This window comes from Bombina bombina, chromosome 9 (assembly GCF_027579735.1).
Source record: "Bombina bombina isolate aBomBom1 chromosome 9, aBomBom1.pri, whole genome shotgun sequence".
Lineage (NCBI taxonomy): Eukaryota > Metazoa > Chordata > Amphibia > Anura > Bombinatoridae > Bombina > Bombina bombina.
The window spans coordinates 195,719,119-195,744,872 of NC_069507.1; the positions used below are offsets into that span (position 1 = coordinate 195,719,119).

Genomic DNA, 25,754 nt, shown 5'->3' on the forward strand with positions numbered 1-25,754 from the left:
ACTTTTTCATAAGTCCGATGAGGAACATACATCGGGACTTTCTGAGGGTGAAATCTCAGATTCGGACAGTATAATTCCTTCTTCTGAGACTGAGGTGGTATCCTTCAGATTTAAGCTTGAACACCTTTGTGTATTGTTAAAGGAGGTTTTAGCTACTTTAGATGACTCCGATAACCCTGCCGTTGTTACTCCTAAGAAATCTAGTAAACGTAATAGTTTTTTTATGAACCTTCCACTTCGGAGGTGTTTCCTGTGCCGGGGCCGTGCTAGGGAGATTATCTCACAGGAATGGGAGAAACCAGGTGTGTCTTTTTCCCCGTCTCCCATTTTTAAGAAAATGTTTCCTATCGAGGACTCCATTAAAGACCCTTGGTATACTGTACCCAAAGTTGAAGGGGCCATTTCCACTCTGGCTAAGAGAACCACTATTCCTATTGAGGATATCTGATCTTTTAAGGATCTGATGGAGAAGAAGCTAGAGGTTTATTTGAAAAAGATTTATAATTATCAAGGTCTCCAATGGCAACCTGTGGTGTGTATTGCCACCGTGACTAGTGCGGCATCTTATTGGTTTGACGCCTTGTCTGATTCTCTTTAAGTAGAGACTTCCTTGGTTAAAATTCAAGATAGGATTAAAGCTCTTAAATTGGCCAAATTCTTTATTGCAGATGCCATTTTACAGTGTCTAAACAAGTTTCTCAAAGTTCCATCCTTCAAGATGGAGACTATACGCTCCATTCTTCCTTTAGTACAAGAGGGTCAGTTCATGACAACCATAGACTTAAATGATGCATATCTTCATGTTCCAGTTTGTGTCCCTTCCATTTGGTCTAGCCACAGCTCCCAGAATTTTTTCAAAGGTTCTGGGGGCTCTTTTGGCAGTGATCCATTCTTGTGGAATTGCTGTGGCACCCTACCTGGATGACATATTGGTCCAGGCACCATCTTTTTAAGAAGCAAAATCCCACGCATTGTTGTCTTTTGTTCGTTCCCATGGATGGAATGTGAATCTGGAAAAAAAGCTCCCTTTCCCCTGCTATAAGAGTAGTGTTCTTAGGGACCATAATAGATTCTCTATTGATGAAGATTTTTTTGACAGAGGTCAGGAAAAACAAAATCATTTCCTTTTGCCTCTCTCTTCAGGCTAATGCTCATCCTTCAGTGGCTCAATGTATGGAGGTAATCGGTCTGATGGTTGCTTCCATGGACATTATTCCTTTTGCTCAATTCCATTTGAGAGCTCTCCAGTTGTGCATGCTCAGACAATGGAATGGTGACCATGCAGATCTATCTCAGAGAATAGAGTTAGATCAGTTGTCAAGGGATTCTCTTCCGTGGTGGATTTCTCAGGAGAATCTGTCTCAGGGCACATGCTTTCAGAGACCTTCCTCGGTGGTCATGACCAAAGAATGCCAGCCTGCTGGGCTGGGGAGCAGTCTGGAACTCATTAAAAGCTCAGGGCCTTTGGACTTGGAAGGAGTTGAGGGTGATTTACAATGCTCTATTGGCTTGGCCTCAGTTGTCCTCAGCCCAGTTTATCAGGTTCCAGTCAGACAATATAACTTCTGTGGCTTACATCAATCACCAGGGAGGAACTTGGAGTTCCTTAGTCATGAAGGAGGTTACTCGGATTCTTCAGTGGGCAGAGACCCACAATTCCTGTCTATCTGCCATCCACATTCCAGGAGTAGACAACTGGGAAGCGGATTTTCTGAGCAGACAGACTGTTCATCCCGGAGAGTGGGAACTCCATCCGGAGGTGTTTTCCAGCTTAGTCCTCAAATGGGGGGGGTGCCGGAGTTAGATCTGATGGCGTCCAATCAGAACGCCAAGCTTCCAAGGTACGGTTCAAGGTCAAGAGATCTGCAGGCCATTCTGACAGATGCTCTGGCAGTTCCTTGGGCTTTCAGGTTGGCATAACTGTTTCCTCCATTTGCTCTCCTTCCACGAGTCATTGCTTGTATCAAACAGGAGAGGGCATCAGTGAATCTAATAGCCCCTGTGTGGCCTCGCAGGATCTGGTTTGCAGACCTAGTGGAGATGTCATCTCTCCCACCTCTGAGGAAGAACCTCCTGATTCAGGGTCCCTTCCATCATCCAAATTTCATTTCTCTGAAGCTGACTGCTTGGAGATTGAACGCTTAATTCTGTCTAAGCATGGTTTTTCTTAGTTGGTCATTGAGACCATGATTCAGGCTCGCAAGCCTGTTACTAGAAAGATTTCCCTTAAGATATGGCATAAATATCTTTATTGGTGTGAATCCAAGGGCTACTCTAGAATCAGAATTCCTAGAATTTTATATTTTCTTCAGGAAGGCCTGGAGAAGGGATTGCCAGTCAGTACCCTGAAGGATCAGATTTCTGCTTTATCAGTTTTACTACATAAACATTTGGCGGATGTGCCAGATGTGCAATCTTTTTGTCAGGCCTTAGTCAAAATCAGGCCTGTCTTTAAGTCTGTTGCTCCTCCTTGGATCCTTAACCTTGTCCTTAAAGTTTTACAGCTGGCTCAGTTTAAACCGTTGCATTCCATAGACATTAAAGGGACAATTAACCCAATTTTTTTCTTTTGTGATTCAGATTTACTCCTATTCTCAAATTTTCTTCGTTCTCTTGCTATCTTTATTTGAAAAATAAGTCATCTAAGCTTTTTTTGGGTTTAGAACTCTAGACAGCACTTTTTTATTCAGCAAGAACAACCCAGGTTGTTCACCAAAAATGGGCCGCCATCTAAACTTACATTCTTGCATTTAAAATAAAGATACAAAGATAATGAAGAAAATTTGATTATAGGAGTAACTGAGAAAGCTGCTTAAAATGTCATGCTCTGTCTGAATCACAAAAGAAAGAAATTAGGTTCAGTGTCCCTTTAAGTTGTTATCTTGGAAGGTTTTGTTTCTTGTTGCTATCTCTTCTGCTCAAAGAGTCTTGGAACTCTCAGCTCTGCAGTGTGATCCCCTTATCTTATTTTTCATGCTGATAAGGCAGTTCTTCGTACTAAGTTAGGTTTCCTTCCTAAGGTTGTTTCTAAAAGAAATATCAATCAGGAAATTGTTGTTCCCTCTCTGTGTCCTAATCCTTCTTCTTCCAAAGAACATTTGTTACACAATTTGGATGTTGTACATGCTCTTAAATTCTACTTACAAGCGACTAAGGATTTTCCTCTGCCCTCTTTGTATGTTTCTCTGGGAAACGTAAAGGTCCGAAAGCTACTGCTACTACTCTTTCTTTTTGGTTACAAAGTATAATTTGTTTGGCTTATGAGACTGCTGGACAGCAGCCTCCTGAGATGATTACAGCTCATTCCACAAGAGCTGTTTCCTGTTCTTGGGCTTTCAAAAATGAAGCTTCTGTGGAACAGATTTGCAAGCTGCAACTTGGTCTTCTCTACATACTTTTTCCAAATGTGATACTTTTGCCTTGGCTGAGGCTACTTTTGGGAGAAAGGTTCTTCAAGCAGTTGTGCCTTCTGTTTAGGACTGCCTGTCTTGTCCCTCCCTATTTATCCGTGTCCTCTAGCTTGGGTATTGGTTCCCAACAGTAATTACTCAAGCTGTGGACTCACCATATCTTAGTAAAGAAAAACAAAATGTATGCTTACCTGATAAATGTATTTATTTCCGGATATGGTGGGTCCACGGCCCCACCATTTATTTTAACCCTTTATTTTAAGACAGTTGTTCTTTTGACTATAACTTCAGGCACCTTTACACCTTGTGGGGGTTGTGGGTAAGGGAGTGATACTTAGAAGTTTAACTGTGGTGCTCTTTGCCTCCTCCTGCTGGCCAGGAGTGATATTCCCAACAGTAATTACTCAAGCCGTGGACTCACCATATCTGGAAATAAATACATTTATCAGGTAAGCATACATTTTGTTTATGTCATAACATTTTGACCATTTCATTAATTTCTTATGTTTTTTCCCGTATGTAAATGTAGTATTCTTTTTGTTAACCCATTTGATGACAGAATTCTCATCCTTAATATTGTAGCTCTGTATATGCTGCTGAAATATGGGAAAGGTATTTTCTCAACAGGAATAATGCACCCAATATCATCGTCCCCTGAAGCAATAGCAGAACTGTAGGTAGTAGACATGTGCGATTCGTTTCGGATCGATTCAGAAATTCAGAAAATTCTGTAAATTCGGAGATTCAGATCGATTCGAATTTCCGAATTAAAATAGGGCCGAATCTACCGAATAAATCTGAATTAGTTTGGATTTATTCTGTAAATTCGGATGGCCATGGATTACACTAGTATTGTACAGTATATTAGCTTATATCACTCTGCTATGGGTTACACCTAATATACAGTACATAATATTAGTCTAATACACAGCATATCCCACCTAACACATACCGAAATTCCGAATTTCCGAACCGAATCGAACCAAATCCAGCCGAATTTATTCAAATCCAAATGAATCTGAAACAAATCAAAAAAAAATCATTCGAATTTTTCCGAATTCGAATCGATCCGAACCGAAATTCGAAAAAATCTGAATCGATCCGAAACAAATTGTTTGATCATGCACAAGTCTGGTAGGTAGGTTGTGTTAACCTCTTGGATGCCAAAGGGGACTGTAACATATTCCTTTAGATCCCTCTTTGACTTATAGGGCTCGATTTATCAAGCCCATCTCCTAGCTACGACTACAGGTACCTGCAGTCAGTTTTTATCAAGCTAGACTCTTAGGTGGAGAATTTAAATCTCCCCAGTCTCGTCCAACTGTGGAGATTGATTGCTCCTGCACGTACACCAGAGGTGAGCTGGGATAAATTAAGCTTTAAAGGTCCTAACAGATATCACTGTAGAATTTGAAATGTAAAAAAAGTCATTTGAAAAACAGCTGGATAGATGTTAATTGGAATAGTACTGTTGAATTGCCCAACATAGAGTATAGGTTGTGTTTAAAACTTAATTTAAGATACATAGATTAGCAAAAGAGGTTGACAGACATTTTTGAATGGGTTTGAACACAAAAAAGAAACCCGGAAAACCCATAAGATCTGGAATGAATCCCACAGTTGGTTTGACATGCTGGTGACAAAATAACCAAAGGTAAATATGGCAGTGTACAGGCTGCAATGCATACATAGCACTGAGCTACACCCCGCTTTGGCAGCTATACAAGTAAATGTAATAACAGAACAGCCTATATGTTTTTCAGAATGTGCTTTTATTGAACAAAACAGCTAGACCACATTATGTTATTTGAGAAATACAAGGCTGTATAACACTGTTTGCCTACCTAAGTGTTCAATTGATTTTTGTAGCACTTCACACTTGGGAAGTGTCCAGAAAACACAGATAAGAGTTGATAATGAATGCTTTTAAAGAGATTAATAGTGCAATTTGGTTAGCAAGTGGTGTTAAGAAACTATGTGTTTGTAATTTTATCTAAATGCCGAATGTGCTCCAATTGGCTCTGAATCCTGAAAGATAACCTAAGAAATATTTTAGGGCAGATGCTGCATAATTTAACTCAATTAACCTTTTGTACTGTCTATTACATATGTTATTTTTGTCTGACAATGTTTAACTTATATTTTCTTTTGTAATAGGTTTTACAGGAAAACATATGAAGCTGCAACAAGTCTGCCCATAATTGAAGCTAGCAAAGCAGCATCAGATGTCAAAAATTAATAATGCACAAAAAGTATCTTGTCAATCATCCTGATCAAGCAAGCAGGAACTGCTTCTTAAATTTGTGGTCCCTTAATATGTCTAATGCTGAAACCATTATGTGATTGGTGGATAAGGATTACAACAATATAATATTTTCACATTTGTTAGCTCAATTGATAGAACACATATCACCTGTATCTCCCAATATTTTGCCCTAAGTAACTGCAGGCTCGCCAGAAAAAGCAGTTATGAAGAAGCGGTCTAAAGACCACTGCTCCATAACCCTGTCCGCCTGCTCTGAGCAGGCGGACAGGAATCGCCGGAATTCAACCCAATCGAGTACGAATGGGTTGATTGACACCCCCCTGCTGGCGGACGATTGGCCGCAAGTCTGCAGTGGGCGGCATTGCACCAGCAGCTCTTGTGAGCTGCTGGTGCAATGCTGAATACGGAGAGCGTATTGCTCTCCGCAGTCAGCGAGGTCTTGCGGACCTGATCCACACTGTCGGTTCAGGTCCGCAAGACCTTTGTTAAATTGGCCTCATTGGGAAGTCCAGGTAGTTCTTGACAGCATAGGGGTGTGTTTGGGACCTTTGCAGCACCTGCCATTCAATAATTTATCACAGTTTTTGTGTTAAGAGGGGACATTGGGACAATGATTTACCTTAATTGTAGAAGAGAAACAAACATTTATGCATAAGTAATTGATGACTTCACATATGTTTTATATTTAAAAAAAATATATAAATATATAGGATAAACTTGTTATTTGGGCTTGTGATCCAACTTATACAATCCAAAGGGCATCCCTTTATTTGAGTTATCTTCTGATAATAGGGATGATCGAATGTGGTGAAAGTACAACTCACTTTGTAGAACAAATAGTCTTGTGGACATTTGTTTTGGACAATCAAATGTTGATAAGAAGGAACATCCATTAAAATTCAGTCATCGAATGTTATTTCCATTTTTCAAATGTTACTTTAGTTTTTGAATGATCAGAATTATATTGAATATCCACATTCCAAATTTCAAATGTAACATTCAATTTAACAAATACTATTCAGAAGTTCAATAGTTCATGTGGTAGAAAAATTAGTAAATTGATACATAAAAGATACAAATAAATAGATTCAAATATTGCATAATTTGAATATTACATTTAAAGAGAGCATTCGAAATACTATTACAAATATATTGATTCAAATTTTTCTATTTCGAATATTGCATAATTTGAATATTAAAAAATCGATTAGACTTTTTCTAAATCTAATATTGCATAGCTCAATTTGAATTATGAAATATTTGAATTAGAAAATTTTGAATCAAATATTACATTTAAAATAACATTAGAAATACTATTACATTAAACGAATGTTAGAACTTATTAAAAACTCGAAACGAACAAATAAATGTGTTCAAATTTGTTTACATTTTTGAGTGTTGCAAAATATGTGATAATAGTCTATAAGGGATACCTGGTATTGAACAAGGATTATTTTAGGTTATATCAATTACAGTAGATATCATTGTTAAAGGGACATTGTACACTAGATTTTGAGAGGCATGGACTTACTTGCCTCATAAAGTCTTCAGCCTTTAGTTGAATGTCCTAAGGTGCTGGATCCCATCCTTATTTTAAACAAATGAAGCTTTATATACTTCCCATGTATACTAGAAAGGAGGAGGAGGATTCAATATAATATTTTGTTGATGTGCTGGCATTCCTCTACAGAGCTTAGATTCAGATATTAATTTAATAGTTAAATAACATTAGACATTTAAAAAACACTTGTTTTCAGTGTCCTGTTGTACATTTAACAGTAAATTTAACATTCTAATTAAAAGGACTAGATATATTCCTATGTACTAGTATGAAATAATTCTTAATTTTATTCCAAGTTGTCTTATTTTATATATAAAATACCTTTGAAATGTTTGTCTGTAAGTGGATGAAACCCCAATGATACAACATTGTTTATATTCTGATAAAACTTTTGTTCACAGCCCTATTTGCTCTTATAGCTTAACTATGCATGTGCAGCATTTGCTTGTTACCTACAATCAGTTTAGGTTAGCGGTCACCTTCATATTGGTTGGATCAGTTGCTTCTAAATAAGATCACAAAATACAATATCAGTGGGGGCGGCCAGAAGCACCTTTTAGACAGAGATTTGTTTTTTAAAAGGAATTATACATATTTTTATATCTCTGAGGAAGCACATGTGCACATGTGCAAAACGCATCAGGTCTTGGCGTGCTGCCATACAGACTGTCTGTATCTTACTCCCTCCGATGGTTAAATAAATCAGCCACAGAGCATAAAGGAATAATAGCTCACTTGTCTTTTGGTCATTTGTATATATATATATATATATATATATATATATATAAAACAACATTTTAAATTAGGGAGAGATAAAAGGCAAGTTTAAAATCCTCCACTATGCACAAAATATAGAAAAAGTAACTCATTGTGTAGTTTATTAACAAATCTAGACAGACCCAGAAGCTTGTTTTCCCACAGAAAACCTCTGAATTACATTGCTTCCAAAGCAGCAAAGAATTCTGAGTAAAATATGCAAATTTAGTATACAATAAAACACTTTTTTACTTCAGTCTGCTTTTCAGCAGGTTTCCTTTATGCCAAAGTGTTGCTGTTCACACAGCTTAAAAACTTAGCTAGGGTTAGTGTAGTGATTCATAACCATCCCAGGACAGACTGTTTTGTGGTTTTTGCCACTCATCAGCTGGGAGAAGGTTAGAATCACTGCTGGGTGAAGTTGATTCCAGGCAGAATACAACAACATTTTAAATTAGGGGGAGATAAAAGGCGAGTTTAAAATCCTCCACTACGCACAAAATATAGAAAAAATAACTCATTGTGTAGTTCATTAACAAATCTAGACAGGCCCAGAGGCTTGTTTTCCCACAAAAAAACTCTGAATTACATTGTTTCCAATGCAGCAAAGGATTCTGGGTAAGATATGCAAACTAAGTACACAATGACACACCTTATATATATATTTATATTTGCATATCTTACCCAGAATCCTTTGCTGCATTGGAAACAATGTAATTCAGAGGTTTTCTGTGGGAAAACAAGCCTGTGGGCCTGTCTAGATTTGTTAATGAACTACACAATGAGTTATTTTTTCTATATTTTGTGCGTAATGGAGGATTTTAAACTCGCCTTTTATCTTCCCCTATTTTAAAATGTTATTGTATTCTGCCTGGAATCAACTTCACCCAGCAGTAATTCTAACCTTCTCCTAGCTGATGAGTGGCAAAAACTACGAAACAGTCTTTCCTGGTATGGTTATGAATCACTGCACTAACCCTAGCTAAATTTATAAGCTGTGTGAACAGCAATACTTTGGTGTAAAGGGAACCTGCTGAACAGCAGACTGAAGTAAAAAGGTGTGTCATTTTGTACTTAATTTGCATATCATACCCAAAATTCTTTGCTGCATTGGAAACAATGTAATTCAGAGGTTTTCTGTGGGAAAACAAGCCTCTGGGCTTGTCTAGATTTGTTAACCTCTTAAGGACATATGACGGAATTTTTCCGTCATAAAACTATTGAGTAAACTGAAAGCTGTGTCCTTAAAGGGTTAATGAACTACACAATGAGTTATTTTATATATATATATATATATATATATATATATATATATATGTGTTAGAGTTAAAGTGCACATTACCTAGCTAATCTGCAGATTAACTAGGGTGATCAGTTAAAGTGCAGAAAAATTGTTTCATTTCTCAAATTACCTAGGTAATCTGCACATTACCTACTAGGCACTAGTTAAAGTGCAAAAAATGCACTTTAGCGGCAACATATATATAAACTAAAGGGAGTCCCATGGTTTTTTCTATGATAATCAGTTCATATCACTTTTTTAGAGAGCCTGGGGTACTTTCTTCTGAAAATGGAGGTAAAAACAAAATCTTAAAGGGCAGTGCGGCGCACTTTATGCATCATTCATTGCCCAGACACACTTCAACTTCTTAACAAGTTTATAGTAGTTTTCCCAAGGGTATAACAACTGCTCTCATTCTGTTTTTGCATTTATTAGCGTCTTGGCCTCTACACTTCTAAGCATTGTATATTTCCCATTCTGCATTCTGATTCTGAATTGTTACAGAATCGACTTCCCTGCAACCCATTGTGGAATTATGCAATGAGCACAAATAAATGTAAGAACATCGTACTGAGAATGTAAAATATCTGCCATTCTAGCTGTAATGTATCTGTGATAATACAGTTGAAAAGCAAATAATACACTTTCAAGCACTTTAACTTTTTAGAAAAGTTTGTTTCTCTCATGTAAACTGTTTATTGAAAAAGAAGCTGAAGAATGTTCTGATTTCGGCCGAGGGCAGATACGCTCCAGAGTGCTCTGTTCTAATCAGAGCCTCGGGCGCCGCAACTGCCTCTGGGAACCTTACCATGGGTCACAGCCCGCACGTCTTGAAATTCTCTGTCTGGGAAATTATCTATCTATCGAATCTATAATAAATAGATAGATTTGATAGATAATTTCCCAGACAGAGATTTTCAAGACGTGCGGGCTGTGACCCATGGTAAGGTTCCCAGAGGCAGTTGCGGCGCCCGAGGCTCTGATTAGAACAGAGCACTCTGGAGCGTATCTGCCCTCGGCCGAAATCGGAACATTCTTCGGCTTCTTTTTCAATAAACAGTTTACATGAGAGAAACAAACTTTTCCAACTTTAACTACACAGAAGCCGTTAATGTGCACATTACCTAGGTGATTAGAACAGAGCACTCTGGAGCGTATATCTGCCCTCGGCCGAAAACGGAACATTCTTCGGCTTCTTTTTCAATAAACAGTTTACATGAGAGAAACAAACTTTTCCAACTTTAACTACACGGAAGCAGTTAATGTGCACATTACCTAGGTAAAGTGCAGATTCTGCACTTTAACTGAGCAAATCAGTTAATCTGCAGATTAGCTAGGTAATGTGCACATTAAATGTTTCTGCACTTTAACTGTAACATATATATATATATATATATATATATATTTAGATAGATAGAATACAATGGAAAGTTATTTTTAATAATACTTGCACATATGAATCTGTTAAAGGCATTTTATTTATAACCTTGACTGTCCCTCTAACAATTGACTGCAATATTAAGTAAAACATGTTTATGCAGCAGTTTATTACAATATGCAACAAATAGGAAAACCTACATAACCCATATAGTAATATTCCTTATAATTTCTCCCAATCGGAACTATAAAAGAAAATGAAAGTTGACTTTTTTCATCTCTTCTTTTGTTATGCAAATATTCTATGCATAGCTACTTAAGTAGGACAAACCTCCTTTATAATAAAAACATGATTAATTGTGCTTACAGTTCAGTATCTTTTTTTAATTTATTTCTAGGATACAGTTGGCTTCCTCATTATTTCAACAATATTTGATGCTATACCAAGGTCGGTTTTCAGTTTATGCATTCCTAACCAGGAGTTAATTTTCATTCAGAAAGTATAATCTTTCATTATGATTCACTAGATGCATTTTTTATTTTGTCATATTCTATTATTAGAATTGTAAGGAGTAGATACCATTTGCTTTAATTGTATGTTTTTCATTGTGTCTTTAAAATGAATGCATACAATGTTCAAAGTGTAGTACTTTAAGCCCAATTGTCAATCATTCTTGAAAGGCATCTTACTGTGTTAAATTGGGAGATACTTAGAGGTAATTTTATGAAACTGCTGGTTGCAGGTTCTCTCCAGACTGCTGCTCCTAACATTTCTTCCAACTCAGAAGCCTGTTCCAACTGGGGTAATTGACAAGCCCTGATCTCGCACAATTAGCTGCGCAAGAGCAGTAAAGCAGCATAGCACTGGTGACTGCTTGTGCAATGACAAATACAGCCAGCGAATGCAACCCTCTCCTTTGCAAAACCAGACAGACCATGCTTGTAAAACGTGTCCGTCCAGATAATGATAAATCTGCCCTTTAATATCTTACTTTCAAAAAACAAACTGCATTTCAGTGTTACCAAATAGAATGAAAAAATGATGGTAACTGTCACAAAACCAATAAAGAAGACAAGTTACTTTTTTGCCTTTTCCTGTGTACAGCCCCTTTTAAGCCTGTAGCTGTCCCTCCTCTTCTCCCATGTCACACCTGACCAACCTTAAAGTGATGGTAAACTCAACCGTTTATAAAATCAGATCCGGAATATTCATATTATTTTAGATGGAGTTTAATTCATCAGTTGTAATGAAGATGCGCTATAACTTACTTTTTAATGTAGATATGAAATTCAAATACCCTGCAATCCAACCGACCTCTTCAAAAGTAATATTTTTGTGAGCTAATGGTCTGAACTATTCTCCAACGTGCCATATGGCTAGAGCACTGATTGGAGAACAGTTCAAACTTTTAGCTCACAAAAAAAATATGACTTTTGAAGTGGGCGGCGGAGCGCGGGGTAACTGAATTTCATATCTACATTAAAAAGTAAGTTATAGCGCATCTTCATTACAACTGATGAATTAAACTCCCTCTTAAATATTGATAACATTCTGGATCTGTATTTATAAAGGGGATAGCTTACCATCACTTTAAGCCTACCTGCAGCAACCCTTCCCACTTTACCGCTGAGCTGGCTACTGTCCCAGCCCCTATTGTTTCAGCTGTCAGGAACCAATCCATTAATATGTGTCCTTCCCATGCTGGTCAGTACACTCCTGAAACAAGTGTGACTATCTGCATCAGTAGTCGATTGACTAAGGAAAGGTGAGTGAGGGCGAGAGTGAATGAACCTAGGATAATAAAGTCTTCAGAAAGGGAGGGTAAATATGCACAGAAACATTTCGATGCTTTCATTCATTCAGACACTATGCTGTCCTGCTATCTTAAAGAGTAAGTTCCATTAAACTCATAGCAATTAACCCTTTCCTGCTGGGGTTAAAGTGTCTACATCAGAACAACTGTTCCGATGTAGACATATTGAAATCACGCAATCCTGCACACGATCGCAAGATTTCAATTATTGGATCGGGTCTGAGGGGCGTCCCTGTAACCCTAGGAACACCCTCCAGACCGTGATCAAGTCCAGGAAGCACAGTAGGCTTCAGGACAGCCATTGGCTATGACGTTCTAGTACGTCATAATGGCTCTAAAGCCCAGTGTAATTGTGGCGGAATAGAATGGCATAACGGCATTAAAAAGTTAAGTACCTACAAAAGAAATGTTTTAAAATCTTGTCATTTTTGTTAGTATGATGTACTATGCTTTGCAATTCAGGTATAAATCTCTTGAATTTAAGGCCTGCAACCTAACAGTTACTTTTTTGCCACTTGGCAAGCTAATTTCTTGGGACATTGTTACACTTTCGATAAAGTGCAAGTACTTTTCTTATCGTTTTTTTATGCTAATTTTATATGTATTAATACATTGTTTAAGGGAGACGTCCCTTTATTTTACATTGTATCGTTTTAGAAATCTAGACACCTCTGTTTTTAATAGTACAATAAATTGCTACTTGGAATTTTCCATTTGTTACTATATTTATGCCTCTGTCTCTGTTCTGATATATATATATATATATATATATATTTAATCCCTTTATACATTATAAAATATATCATTTTTTTGGACACTTTATTTTACGTTTAACTACACATCACTTAGATATACACGTGCTTTGAGCGCTTAACTTTATTTTTCACATTGCTTTTGCCACATTGTATTCTTGGAGGGGAATTCACTAGTTAAGCTGGGTACAGTCCTTTAGCGCCTACAATTCTCTTTTCTCTACTATAAATCTCTTGAAAACACGTGTGGAAGGCTCAAGTAAAGTTTACCATGCTTATGCATAACAGAAGAACACCAAACTCTCTGGAATAAATGAAGCAACGCAAAATATAAGCAGTATTTTACTATAAAAGCAGGTAAAATAAATAACGAGTTCATATTGTAACATTGTTTTATTTTCCTTAAATAATCATTTTTTAGGGGGAGATTAAATGTGGAGTTTAATGTTGCTCTAATGGTATTACATCAGAAAGCACTAGGCCGGAATTAGTTTCTGCAACAATTACACTTCTTTGGGGGCACCTGAATAAGGAACAGATGAGGATCATGAAAGAGAACAATTGCAAAACCAGCGTTCTAGTAAACCCAACAATTTCCTGACAAGTATAGGTGTCCATGCTGAAAATGTTGTATATCTCAAACATTGCAAAATACAAAAAATCATTTAGGTCAGCTTAACGGCCTTGATATAGAGTAAAATAATATAAATATTTGATAATGTTCCCTATCTGATTATTTTTTTCACAGGTATCAAAAAAGCCTAAGAAAATATGTTACATATATGTTTTCTTGCATTTAACCAATCAGATGTGGGAATACCAGATTTTCCAGAATTTACCTTTGATACAATCCAGTGTAATACATTCAAATCCGAGAGTCTCTCAGGGCCTTTTATTAATGGAATAAAAGCAGAGTAGGAAACATCAAATGTTACCAAAATAGTTGAATATTTTGGAATATGCCCCAAAGTCCTTATTTTTATTGAACTTTCAAACTTCATCAATAGTAAACCTCCTAGACTTGACTTAGAAGGTAACCAATGAGCATTTTTTGCACTTCACATCAAATGTGTCATTGGTATATTTAAAGTAATATTCCAATCCCTGAATATTAACATTCAAAGGCTGATTCTCAGACTTCAAAATAAGTCTATTAAAATCAGTATTTAAATGAAATATTCAAATGTTATCTTTGATATCTGGATTGTGTATTTGGTATATAGAAGTCAACATTCATTATATAGAAATATTTGATGGAACATATGAAAATTCTTTAAATTATAACATTCCTTCTACCACAAAATTCCAAATTCTGTCATTATCTCATCCCTACGTTTTGTTCCATTTCTCTTTAATTACGTCATAACAATGTATGCAATCTATACGCAACCACTTTAAACAATGTTTTACATTCTCTATTGTATCTTGTGATTATCTGTGCAGTATCCATCACTCAGATCGCCAGGCTTCTCAATGGACAAAACTAAGTCTGATAACCACACACCACATCTTTTCTCATTGAACAGTCGACATGAATATCCATATAAAATATCTCATGTTTGAAAATGTACTACTAAAATGCTTCTGTTGTTGAAGTTATAATGCATTCAATCCATGTGATTGTTATAAATTGTTTTGCTTTCTTTGAGAAACATATTTTAGACTGAACTAAGGCAAAATGAAATTCTAATGCACAGATTAACACATCGGGGCAAACAATTGGTTTGTTCAATAGACAGCCATTATCTATTATATTTAACCTGGAATGCCCTTTAATGTCAACCAGCTACATAGTGTAAAATCAGTTATAGACATTTCCATTTATTATATTGTTTGTATTGTACATTACTTTGAAATAAAACTGCATTATTTCCTTAGTCCTCAATTGCACCACTTATAAATGTTTTCCGCGCATTGCCATTTTTATATATATTTAGGAGATGTTTTACTTATAACATGTTATGTAGATCCATGATTGGAAGACTGCAAAAAAGTTGAACTCTTAACATTCTTTAAATAAGTTTTAAAAAAACAACAAAATAAGGCTTCTTCCTTTACCGAGGTTAAGAGCAGGGAAGCAGACACCAGGCAGGCCAAACCAGCAGGCACAAATATACGTTATTATATTAAATAATATTACAAGCAGTCAATCGGGATTAACCATTTCCCTGCCAGGAAGGGCCTGCCATGCATTGTTCTGTTGGATCTTCTGGCAGTAAATGAATTAACCAAGATGTCATGGCAACATATAAAAAAAATTGAGAGGATACATTTGTAAAACACTAATTAATAGATCATGTTTTGTTTGTGTCTTTAGCAGAAGTCTTATAGGGAGTTTCTCTTTAGTTTTCTCAGAAAACATGCATGACATATTAACAAACAACTTGGGTTTTTTACGAAAATATCACTATTCACTCTAAGTTTCAAAGAAAGTTCTTTCTCGTGTGTTTGTATCAGGTATGCACCTTCCTTATTCCCAGATCAACACTGGGGCAGGATTGGTAGACAGTTCTTTGACATAGAAGTTGAGAGAAACAAGCACAAAGCTTTTATAATCAACTGATTCAGAGGAAGAATGTCTGGAAGTATAATCCAAGGCTTAGCATTATTGCTGTACAGTGCAAGATGTCAGCCCTGAATGTGACGGCTGAAGATGGGTATCCTCCAAAATAGGCCACCTGAGCTGCATATTCAGGCAAAAATAAGGATGAATGGATGAACAAATCATAAACAAAAAGGACAGAAAAACAAGAAAATGCATAAATGCAAGTAAAAAAAAAAATAAAATAAAAAAACATACCAAACAGACAAAGAATCAGAAAATGAGAAAACAATGCAAACGAGGAAGAAAATAAAATATTTTAAAATAATGTAAGATGTTATGTAAGAAAAGAATAAAAAAAGACAAGAAAAAGTTATTAGTGTGTTAGTTATAGTTCTTTCTATTAAATATTTTAAAACAGCATAAATGTATATCATAATCATTATTTCCTCTTTTATTAGGTCATAGAACTCATTACCTATTAGGTCATAGAGCTTGTTACCTATTAGGTCATAGAGCTCGGTTACCTATTAGGTCATACAGCTCGGTTACCTATTAGGTCATAGAGCTCGGTTACACCTATTAGGTCTTAGAGCTCGGTTACGCATGTATGTGTGTGGGACAAGAAAGCAAATACAAGGATGTTTTGACTCATTAATAAGCACAGAAATGCTCTCAGGACGTGCTGTGTCTGTTATTGAAGCCACTTGAGTGAAATAAAAACTGATGCTGGCAAACAATATTCCTGGAAACTAAACTAGAAATATTGCACTTTTTATTCAGTAGAGATCCATTATTTTTTGTTTTAACATATTGGTTTAAATAAAAGGTATCAATGCCAAACAGAGGGTCCCAACATGCAGAGTTTTCCTGCAAGAGCTCAGGCAAAACAATAAAAATGAATATTTCTCAACAACAGAGATTTTGATATGCTTGTTTTTCTTTTCTTTTTTAATTTTACTTCAAACCCACTGTCTTAAGGGTTAGTTAATAAAATCTGTGTCACTTGTGTTTAATGTCAACAATTTTTTTTCACAAAGTTCTTTAAAGGGACACTAAAATCTAAATTACATTTTCACGATTCAGACAAAACAATATAAAAAAATGTTCCACTTTACTTCCTTCATTAAATTCTGCAGTATGTATGTGCACTCATTTTGAAGTACTAGTTTCTACTAAGGATGTGCACATGTTCACAATATGGCCCAGATTACAAGTATAACGGTGTTTAGCGCTCATGCTTGAGTGCTAATACCACTGAAAGTAAACTTATAACGCACGCGGCATAGTGTGCATATTACAAGTAGAAAGTAATAAGTTAGGGCGAGAGCGAAACCCGACAGGCGCTAAATGTAGTACAAAAGATATTGTGATTGAATTAATTTCTTCTCCACATTTATATATATACAGATGTAAAAATAAATATTTACAAATACAAAAAACATTTTCTTCTAAGTCAAGAACATTGGAACATAAAATATTTTCAGTAAAAACACAGTAAAAAACATAATCCATATTAGTATTCAATAAAAATGATTCTTCTTGTTTTCAGGTATTTTCGTGGAAAGGGCTCCAAAGTATAAATTACATATGTATTTATGTTTATACATGTGTTTATATGTGTATACAGGGGTACGTCTTATTATAGCCATTTCCATTCAAACACCTACATATATACATATGTATATATCTAGATATACATACACATATTAGTCATGTATACGTATATATATAATGCAAAGGGCTATAAAAAAATAATAATATATATATATATATATATTTTATAGCCTATTCCATTCAAACACCTTGTCATTTGAACTCATTACTTTTATTAATATTTTTATGAATAATTTTTATTAGATAGTGTATATATGAGTGTAACACTTTAATGTATTAAAGTTGTATTTGGTGCAACTTTTTTAGCCCTAACCCTTTATGTGAAGTCTTTAGCTGCGCTAACCTGACGAGAACCAATTTAGTTTGCACTTATGCGGTCGCGTTTAACTTGTAATATGAGCATAAGTTAACATGGGAGCAATATTGCACTTGCGCTAAGGATAGTGCACCACTTGTAATCTAGCCCTATATGTGTATATGTGTCTCTAACTTGCTGATAGCTGTCACATGATACAGGGGCCATAGAAATGAAAGGAAACTTTTCAATTTGTCAGAAAAAAAATACTGCTTATTTAAAATTTAAAGTAAGCGCTACAGCTTTGTGTTTTTTTTTATTGTGCATTTGTTGATTATCTACAATCTTCTATATTTAATGGTCCTTTGAGGCTAATAACTTACCCTGAACATTGTAGAACACTGAGGTCTTTGGCTTATTTAAACAGAAAAGTCATCACAGGCCGTATCAAAAAAATGAACAATCTATTTTTCCATTACAGCTTTATCTGTCTAGAGTGTAAAGGGACATTTAACCCAATTTTTTTCTTTCATGATTCAGATAGAACATACAATTTTATACAACTTTTGAATTTACTTCTATTATCTAATTTGCGTCATTCTCTTGATATCCGTTGTTGAAAAGCATATCTAGATAGGCTCAAGTAGCTGCTAAATGGTGGCTGCACATAGATGCTTCGTGTGATTGAATCACCTTTGAGCATTGCTATTTATTCAACAAAGGATATCTAAAGAATGAAGCAAATTAGATTATAGAAGTAAATTGGAATGTTGTTTAAAATTACACACTCCATCTGAATCATGAAATAATTTTTGGGGGTTTAATGTCCCTTTAAGCAGTATAATTATATAATTTAATTTACAGATTCAGCACACAAATATTTGGAAGTGTTTATTTAAAAAAAGAGAGAATGCCATGATTTAGAACTTGGCACAAAATAATATTTAACTATAGTTCTATGTGCCTACCAACACAAGCAGTGCCATCTTCATTGGGCTCATATCCACGGTTGCACCTCCTGTTTGGACGACACTTGTAGTTTCCGTATGTGTTGACACAGACTGGCTTTTCCCTGGGACAAACAAATGGAAATTGTATACACTCGTCTGTGTCTGAAAAAATAAAGAAATGTATTTATATCCAAGTATTTAATAAAAATAGGCATGAAGTATAAATGTCAGTTTAATAAAGGTCTATTACAACTAAAAATAAATTAGAAACCCAAACAGAAAGGTTAACAGAGCAGAATAAAACATGGAAAGAAGAGAGGATCCGAAAACAAGTGAAGGAAATAGAAACATTTGGTCTATTGTGATAGAAACCTGTGTGTTTAATTCCTGTAAACAATGCAGATAATTCTATAAAAATGAAAGTTTAATTTTATGAAACTTTTTTTTTATGCAGATCAAGTGCAAAGCAGTTAATTATTTTTGATGCATAAATAACAAAAATAGTCTAATGTTCCTTTAATGCCCCTTTAAATGAGAACAAAAAGAACAGAGGAGACTGGGAACAGAATGAATTAAGGGAGAGACAAGAGACTGGAAGGGGCAGAGAGAGGCAAAGGTTAAAGGGATATGATACCGGAATGCTTTCTTTCATGATTGAGTGAACAATTTTAAAGAATTTTCCAATTTGCTTCTATTACCAAATTTATTTCCCTCTCGTTATCTTTTCTTAAAGAGTAAACTTTTGCAGGCTATAGCATTTAGAGATGTGTATTCGTTTTGGTACGAATACAAATTCACAATGAAAAACAGATATTCGAAACAAATGCACCAATGAAATTTAAAGACAATAAAAAAAAGATCATGAAATTTGTTAGTATTCATTCTTTTATATAAATTAACCGCGCTAACCCTCATCCTTCTTCTCAAAGTCCCAGGTCATTCTAATAGGAGGTTTAGCACGGCAGATACCATAGCCTGCATTAAAGGGATAGTGAACACAATTTTTTTTTCCATGCTTCAGATAGAGCATGCAATTTTTAGCAACTTTCTAAGTTACTTATATTATTAATTGTTCTTCGTTCTCTTGGTATCTTTATTTGAAAAAGCAGGATTGTAAGCTTACAAGCCGGCCCATCTTTGGTTCGGCACCTGGGTAGCGCTTGCTGATTGGTGGTTAATGCAGCCACCAATCTGCAAGCGCTATCCAGGTTTCTGAACCAAAAATGGGCTGGCTCGTAAGCTTATATTCTGGGTTTATCAAATAAAGATACCAAAGGAACTAAAAGATTTTGATAATAGGAGTAAATTAGGAAGTTGCTTAAAATTGCATGCTCTAGCTGAATCATGAAAGAAAACTTTTAGATTCAGTATCCCTTTAAAGAAGAAGTCCTTTAACGTAGGCCCTGAGATCTGCTGCTCTAAGGGGTCAATTTATCATTTGCCAGGTGGACATGATTCTCTGTAACGAATTATGTCTGCCCAGCATTGCTAAATGCCGACAGCATAAATGTTTGTGCAATGCCACCCCCTACACATTCGCGGTCAATAGGCCCCTAGCAGGGGGTGTCAATCATCCTAATCGGATCGGGATGATTGAAGTCCACCACCTAAAAGGTGGTGGACAAGTTAAGGAGCAGCGCGGTCTTATGACCGCTGCTTCTTAACTTAAGTTTCGGTGAGCTGGAAACTGCAGGCATCCACTGCTTATTAAATCTCCACCCATGCCTCTTATTAGCACAGCCCAGGACTCTGAGAAGAAGGGTCAGTATTATCATGGATCTCCAGCATGCTATAGGTAAGTATAACACTACATGTTAAAGTTTTCACCTGTAGCAAAGCGAATACTGAATAGTCCAGCAGTCGAATATTCAGGAAAGCTAATTTTCCTGAAAATTCGTTCCGAAAGATTTGGATGAAACAAAAAATTTTAGCTCTACAAAACTCTTATAACATTGATAAAAGCATTTATAGAAAACTTCTACCATATAGTGCTCCAGACACAAGCACTTTCCTGAATCTACCTAGGTATGCTTTTTCAACAAAGGATACCAAGATTACAAAGTACATTTTTCTTTCCTAAGATATGGTGAGTCCACAGAATCATCAATTACTAGTGGGAATATCACTCCTGGCCAGCAGGAGGAGGCAAAGAGCACTACAGCAAAGCTGCTATATATATCACTTCCCTTACCCATAATCCCCAGTCATTCTCTTTGCCTGCGGTGCAGGTGGAAGTGAAGTTTTGGTGTCTGATCTACAATCAAGATTTTTTTATTTTAAAAACAGAGTAGGTTTGCTCTGATCTTTCTAAAGGGTCTAGCTTAGCCCATGTCAGTCTCTTCAGTAGGGCAGTGGTGGCTTTTGAGCAATTGGGAACTTGTGGGGTACAATCCTCACTGCGTTTTCCCAAAATATTTTGCTGCCCTATTTAGATAGCCTGAGTAAGTTTACTCAGTCTTTCTGTATTTCCACAGGTACATGTGAGGGATGGCATCCTCTCAAACCAGGTGAGCTGTCCTACTGCCGGACAAATAAATGTTAAGGTAATTGTCAGTTTTATTTTTCTATGTAAGCAGGGAAAAATGTGGCACTTATTCAGCTGAAACACTGCAGGGGGACGTTTTTTATTATTCCTGTCAGGGTGCAGGTTTTTTTTGGCAGTTTTTGCAGGCACTGTTAAAGTGAGGAGTTATTTATTTTATTGATGGCTCAGTGAGGATCCATTCTTAGTAACGGATTATGTACTTTTATTGGGGGTTTTATTGTTTGTTTTTAAGCCTGTTTTCAAGAAAGTTGTTTTTTTAAAAAAATGAATGGCTTTTTTGTGTGCTGTAGGACTGCCCATTTTAGGTAGGTTCTGATTCTTTGATGTCAGAGCTTTTTTTGGCACTTTCCTTCACTTCCTGTAAGAGTGAGGTGCACATATTTCAAATGGCTCTGCTGTTTAGAATGCTTCTTGCTGTTTTTGCTTCTCTGGAATCCGGATTGTAAACGGGATTGTTTTTTTCCTCAATTTGCTGCGGGTTGCAGGACAGGTAGGTCACCTCAGTAATTCTGCTGAGGTGTAGTGTTGCCTGGGGTATGTTTTCCTTGATTTGGTAAATTTAAAAGGAACATTTATTTATGAACTTTTTTTGTTCTGTATTGTATCCTTTGTTAAAAGATAAAAAAAAAGATTTTTTATTTGCTTCTTTTTTTTGTATTATGAATCAAGAGGCTGAGTGCAGGATGTTACCTGTAGCTTATGTTTTGATGCCCAGATGGAACCCCCAGTACCATTTTGTTCTTTATGTATTGAAAGAACTTTAGCTTATAGAAATAAACTTTTTGACCCTGAGCCATCATTAGCTAAGGCGGATGCTGTTCAGGAGCCTCCTGTTTTAGATGTGCCGCAGCTGTCTCCTCAAGCATCCCAATCCTATTCATCTGCACATGCAGTGCCCTGCATTTCCCCTCATGCTCCATCTGGGGTTACTTTGCAAGATATTGCTGCCCAGGTATCCTCTGCGGTATCTGAGGCATTGAGGCCCATTTATCAAGCTCCGAACAGAACTTGTGGGCCCCTGTTTCTGGCGAGTCTTCAGGCTTGCCAGAAACACAAATTATGAAGCAGCGGTCTAAAGACCGCTGCTCCATAACCCTGTCCGGCTGCTCTGAGCAGGCGGACAGGAATCGCCGGAAATCAACCCGATCGAGTCAGGTCTGCAACACCTTTGATAAATAGGGGCCTTAGTCTGCTTTTCCCATGCGGCAGGGAAAAACGCAAAAGGAAATTTAAAGAAACTGTAAGTAAGGTTTCTGTACCTGAAGTGGCTAATCAAAGTATTTCCTCTCAGAAGTCTGAGGATGAAGATTCTTCTGGTGCATCTGAGAGTGAAATCTCAGATTCAGGCAGTATAATTCCTTCTGCTGAAGCTGAAGTTGTGTCCTTCAGACTTAAGCTGGAACACCTCCGCTTGTTACTTTAGGAGGTTTTGGCTACCTTGGATGACTCTGATACTACTCTCGTTATTAACCCTAAGAAGTCTTGTAAGCTGAACAAGTATTTTGATGTTCCCTTTGTGATGGAGGTATTTCCTGTTCCAGACCGTGCTTCTGAGATTTTTGCACGGGAGTGGGAGAGACCTGGTATTCTTTTTTCTCTATCTCCTATTTTTATGAAAATGTTTCCAATAGCTGACTATTAAAGAATCATGGCAAACGGTTCCTAAGGTGGAAGGAGCTATTTCCACTTTGGCTAAGAGGACTAATATTCCCATAGAGGATAGTTGTTCCTTTAAGGATCCAATGGATAAGAAATTGGAGGCATGATTAAAGAAAATGTATGTTCACTAAGGTCTTCAATGGCAGGCTGCGGTGTGTATTGCTACTGTTACGAGCGCTGCAGCTTACTGGTTTGTTGCCTTGTCTGATTCTATTCAGACACATACTCCTCTTGAGGAGATCCAGGATAGGATTAAAGCTCTTGAATTAGTCAATTCCTTTATTATGGATGCTTCCTTACAGGTCATTAAACTGGGAGCAAAAATTTCTGTTTTTGCGGTTCTTGCTCGCAGAGCCCTTTGGTTAAAATCCTGGTCTGCAGATTATTAGCTATTCCCTACAAGTATAAGACCTTGTTTGGCCTTGTTTGGCCCTGGTTTGATGAAATTATTTCAGATATCACAGGAGGAAATGGATCTTTTCTTCCTCAGGATAAGAAGAATAAGCAGAAAGGTCGTAAGAGTAATTTTCGTTCCTTTCGTAACTTTAGAGGTAAACCCTCCGCTTCCTCTTCCAAGCAGGAACTATCCAAGTCTTCCTGGAAGTCTGGTCAGTCTTGGAACTAGGGGAAACAGTCTAAGAAACCTACGTCTGACTCCAAGTCAGCATGAAGGGTTGGCCCCGATCCAGGAATGGATCTAGTAGGGGGCAGGCTTTCTCAATATGCTCAGGCTTGGATACAAGATTTCCCAGACCTGTGGGCCATGGAAATTGTATCTCAGGGGTACAAGATAGAATTCAAGACGTTTCCTCCCAGAGGCAGGTTTGTTTCTCAAGATTATATGTAGACTAGATAAAAAGAGAGGCGTTCTTAAATTATATCAAGGATCCTTTTGCCCTGGGAGTTAAAGTTCCAGTTCCTTTGCAGGAACAGGGTCTGGGATTTTATTAAAATCTGTTTATGGTTCCCAAGAAAGAAGGGAATTTCAGACCTTTTTTAGACCTAAAGTGTTTAAAAAAGTTCCTCAGAGTACCGTCCTTCAAGATAAAGACTATATGTTCCATTCTCTTGTATTGTCCTTCAGTCCTCTCCTCGGTTGTCTGTGGCTCTATGTATGGAGGTAAATGGTCTGATGGTAGCTTCCATGGACATCATTCCGTTTGCTCGGTTCCATCTCAGACTTCTGCAGTTATGCATGTTAAGGCAATGGAACAGGGACTATATGGATCTGTCTCTGCAAATAGTTCTGGATCAGGCGACAAAGGACTCTCTTCTGTGGTGGTTGTCTCAGGAACACCTCTCCCAGGGAACTTGCTTTTGCAGACCTTCCTGGGTGATCATGACCATGGATACCAGCAATTTGGGGGTTATTGAAGACTCAGGGTCTTTGGACTTGGGAGGAGTCAGTTTTCCTTATAAACATTCTAGTACTGATAGCGATTTTCTATGATCTACTGGCCTGTCCTCAGTTAGCCTTAGCCCGGTTTATCAGGTTCCAGTCGGACAACAGAACATCGGTGGCATACATCAACCACCAGGGGGGAACTTGGAGTTCTTTGGCCATGACAGAGGTGGCCCAGATAATCCAGTGGGCAGAGTATCACATCTGTTGTCTTTCTGCGATCCACATCCCAGGAGTGGAAAATTGGAAGGCAGATTTTCTGAGCCGACAGACCTTTAATCCGATGAAATGGGAAGTCCACCCGTAAGTATTTTCCAGTTTAATCCTCAATTGGGGCAGCCAGAACTGGATCTCATGGCTTCTCGGCAGAATTCCAAGCTTCTGAGGTACGGTTTGAGGTCAAGGAATCCACAGGCTTTCTTGATAGATGCTCTGGCAGTCCCTTGGACTTTGCCTAGCTTACAAATTTCTGCCATTCGCTCTCCTGCCAAGAGTCATTGCTCGGATCAAGCAGGAGAGGGCGTCAGTGATTCTTATAGCGCCGGCGTGGTCTCGCAGGATCTGGTATGCAGATCTAGTGGAAATGTCGTCTTTACCTTCCTCTGAGGAAGGACCTTCTACTTCAGGATCCTTTTCTTCATCCGAATCTCGTTTCGCTGAAGCTGACTGCTTGGAGATTGAATGCTTGATTTTATCTCAGCGTGGGTTTTCAGAGTCGGTCATTGAGACCATGATTCAGGCTTGTAAGCCTGTGACAAGAAAGATTTACTATAAGATATGGCATAAATATCTGTATTGGTGTGAATCCAGAGGCTACTCTTGGAGTAGAGTCAGGATTCCTAGGATTTTGTCTTTTCTCCAGGAGGGTCTGGAGAAGGGTTTGTCAGCAAGTACTCTGAAAGGTCAGATTTCTGCATTGTCTATTTTATTGCATAAGCATTTGGCAGATGTGCCAGATGTGCAATCTTTTTGTTAGGCCTTGGTTAGGATCAGGCCTGTGTTTAAGCCTGTTACACCTCCCTGGAGTCTTAACCTTGTTCTTAAAGTTTTACAGCTGGCTCCTTTTGTACCTATGCATTCCTTAGATATTAAGATGTTATCTTGGAAGGTTTTGTTTCTTGTTGCTATTTCTTCTTCTCTGAGAGTTTCGGAACTCTCGGCTCTGCAGTTTGATTCTCCTTATCTTATATTTCATTCTGATAAGGTGGTTCTACATACTAAATTAGGTTTCCGACCTAATGTTGTTTCTAACAAAAATATTAATCAGGAGATTGTGGTTCCTTCTTTGTGTCCTAATCCTTCTTCTCCTAAGGAGTGTTTGTTACACAACCTAGATGTTGTGCGTGCTTTGAAGTTTTATCTTCAGGCGACTAAGGACTTTCCTCAGTCTTCTGCTTTGTTTGTTTATTTTTCTGGGAAGCGCAAGGGTCAGAAAGCTACAGCTACTTATCTTTCTCTTTGGCTAAGGAGTTTAATTTGTTTGGCCTATGAGACTGTTGGACAGCAACCTCCTGAGAGAATCACTG

General features: G+C 37.2%; 1 protein-coding gene across 4 annotated transcripts in view; it reads right to left on the reverse strand.

The window, feature by feature from the left end:
* CRTAC1 (cartilage acidic protein 1) overlaps positions 1-25,754 on the reverse strand; it is a 1,047,407-nt gene that overhangs the window by 38,485 nt on the left and 983,168 nt on the right. For 3 of the 4 annotated variants that reach the window (XM_053692551.1, XM_053692550.1, XM_053692553.1), the window contains exon 14: positions 18,641-18,784. In XM_053692551.1, coding sequence (XP_053548526.1) covers positions 18,641-18,784 — 144 coding nt within the window. Of the gene's footprint in view, positions 1-14,994; positions 15,902-18,640; positions 18,785-25,754 lie in introns of those variants that run through there. The other variant, XM_053692552.1, reaches the window with a different exon arrangement.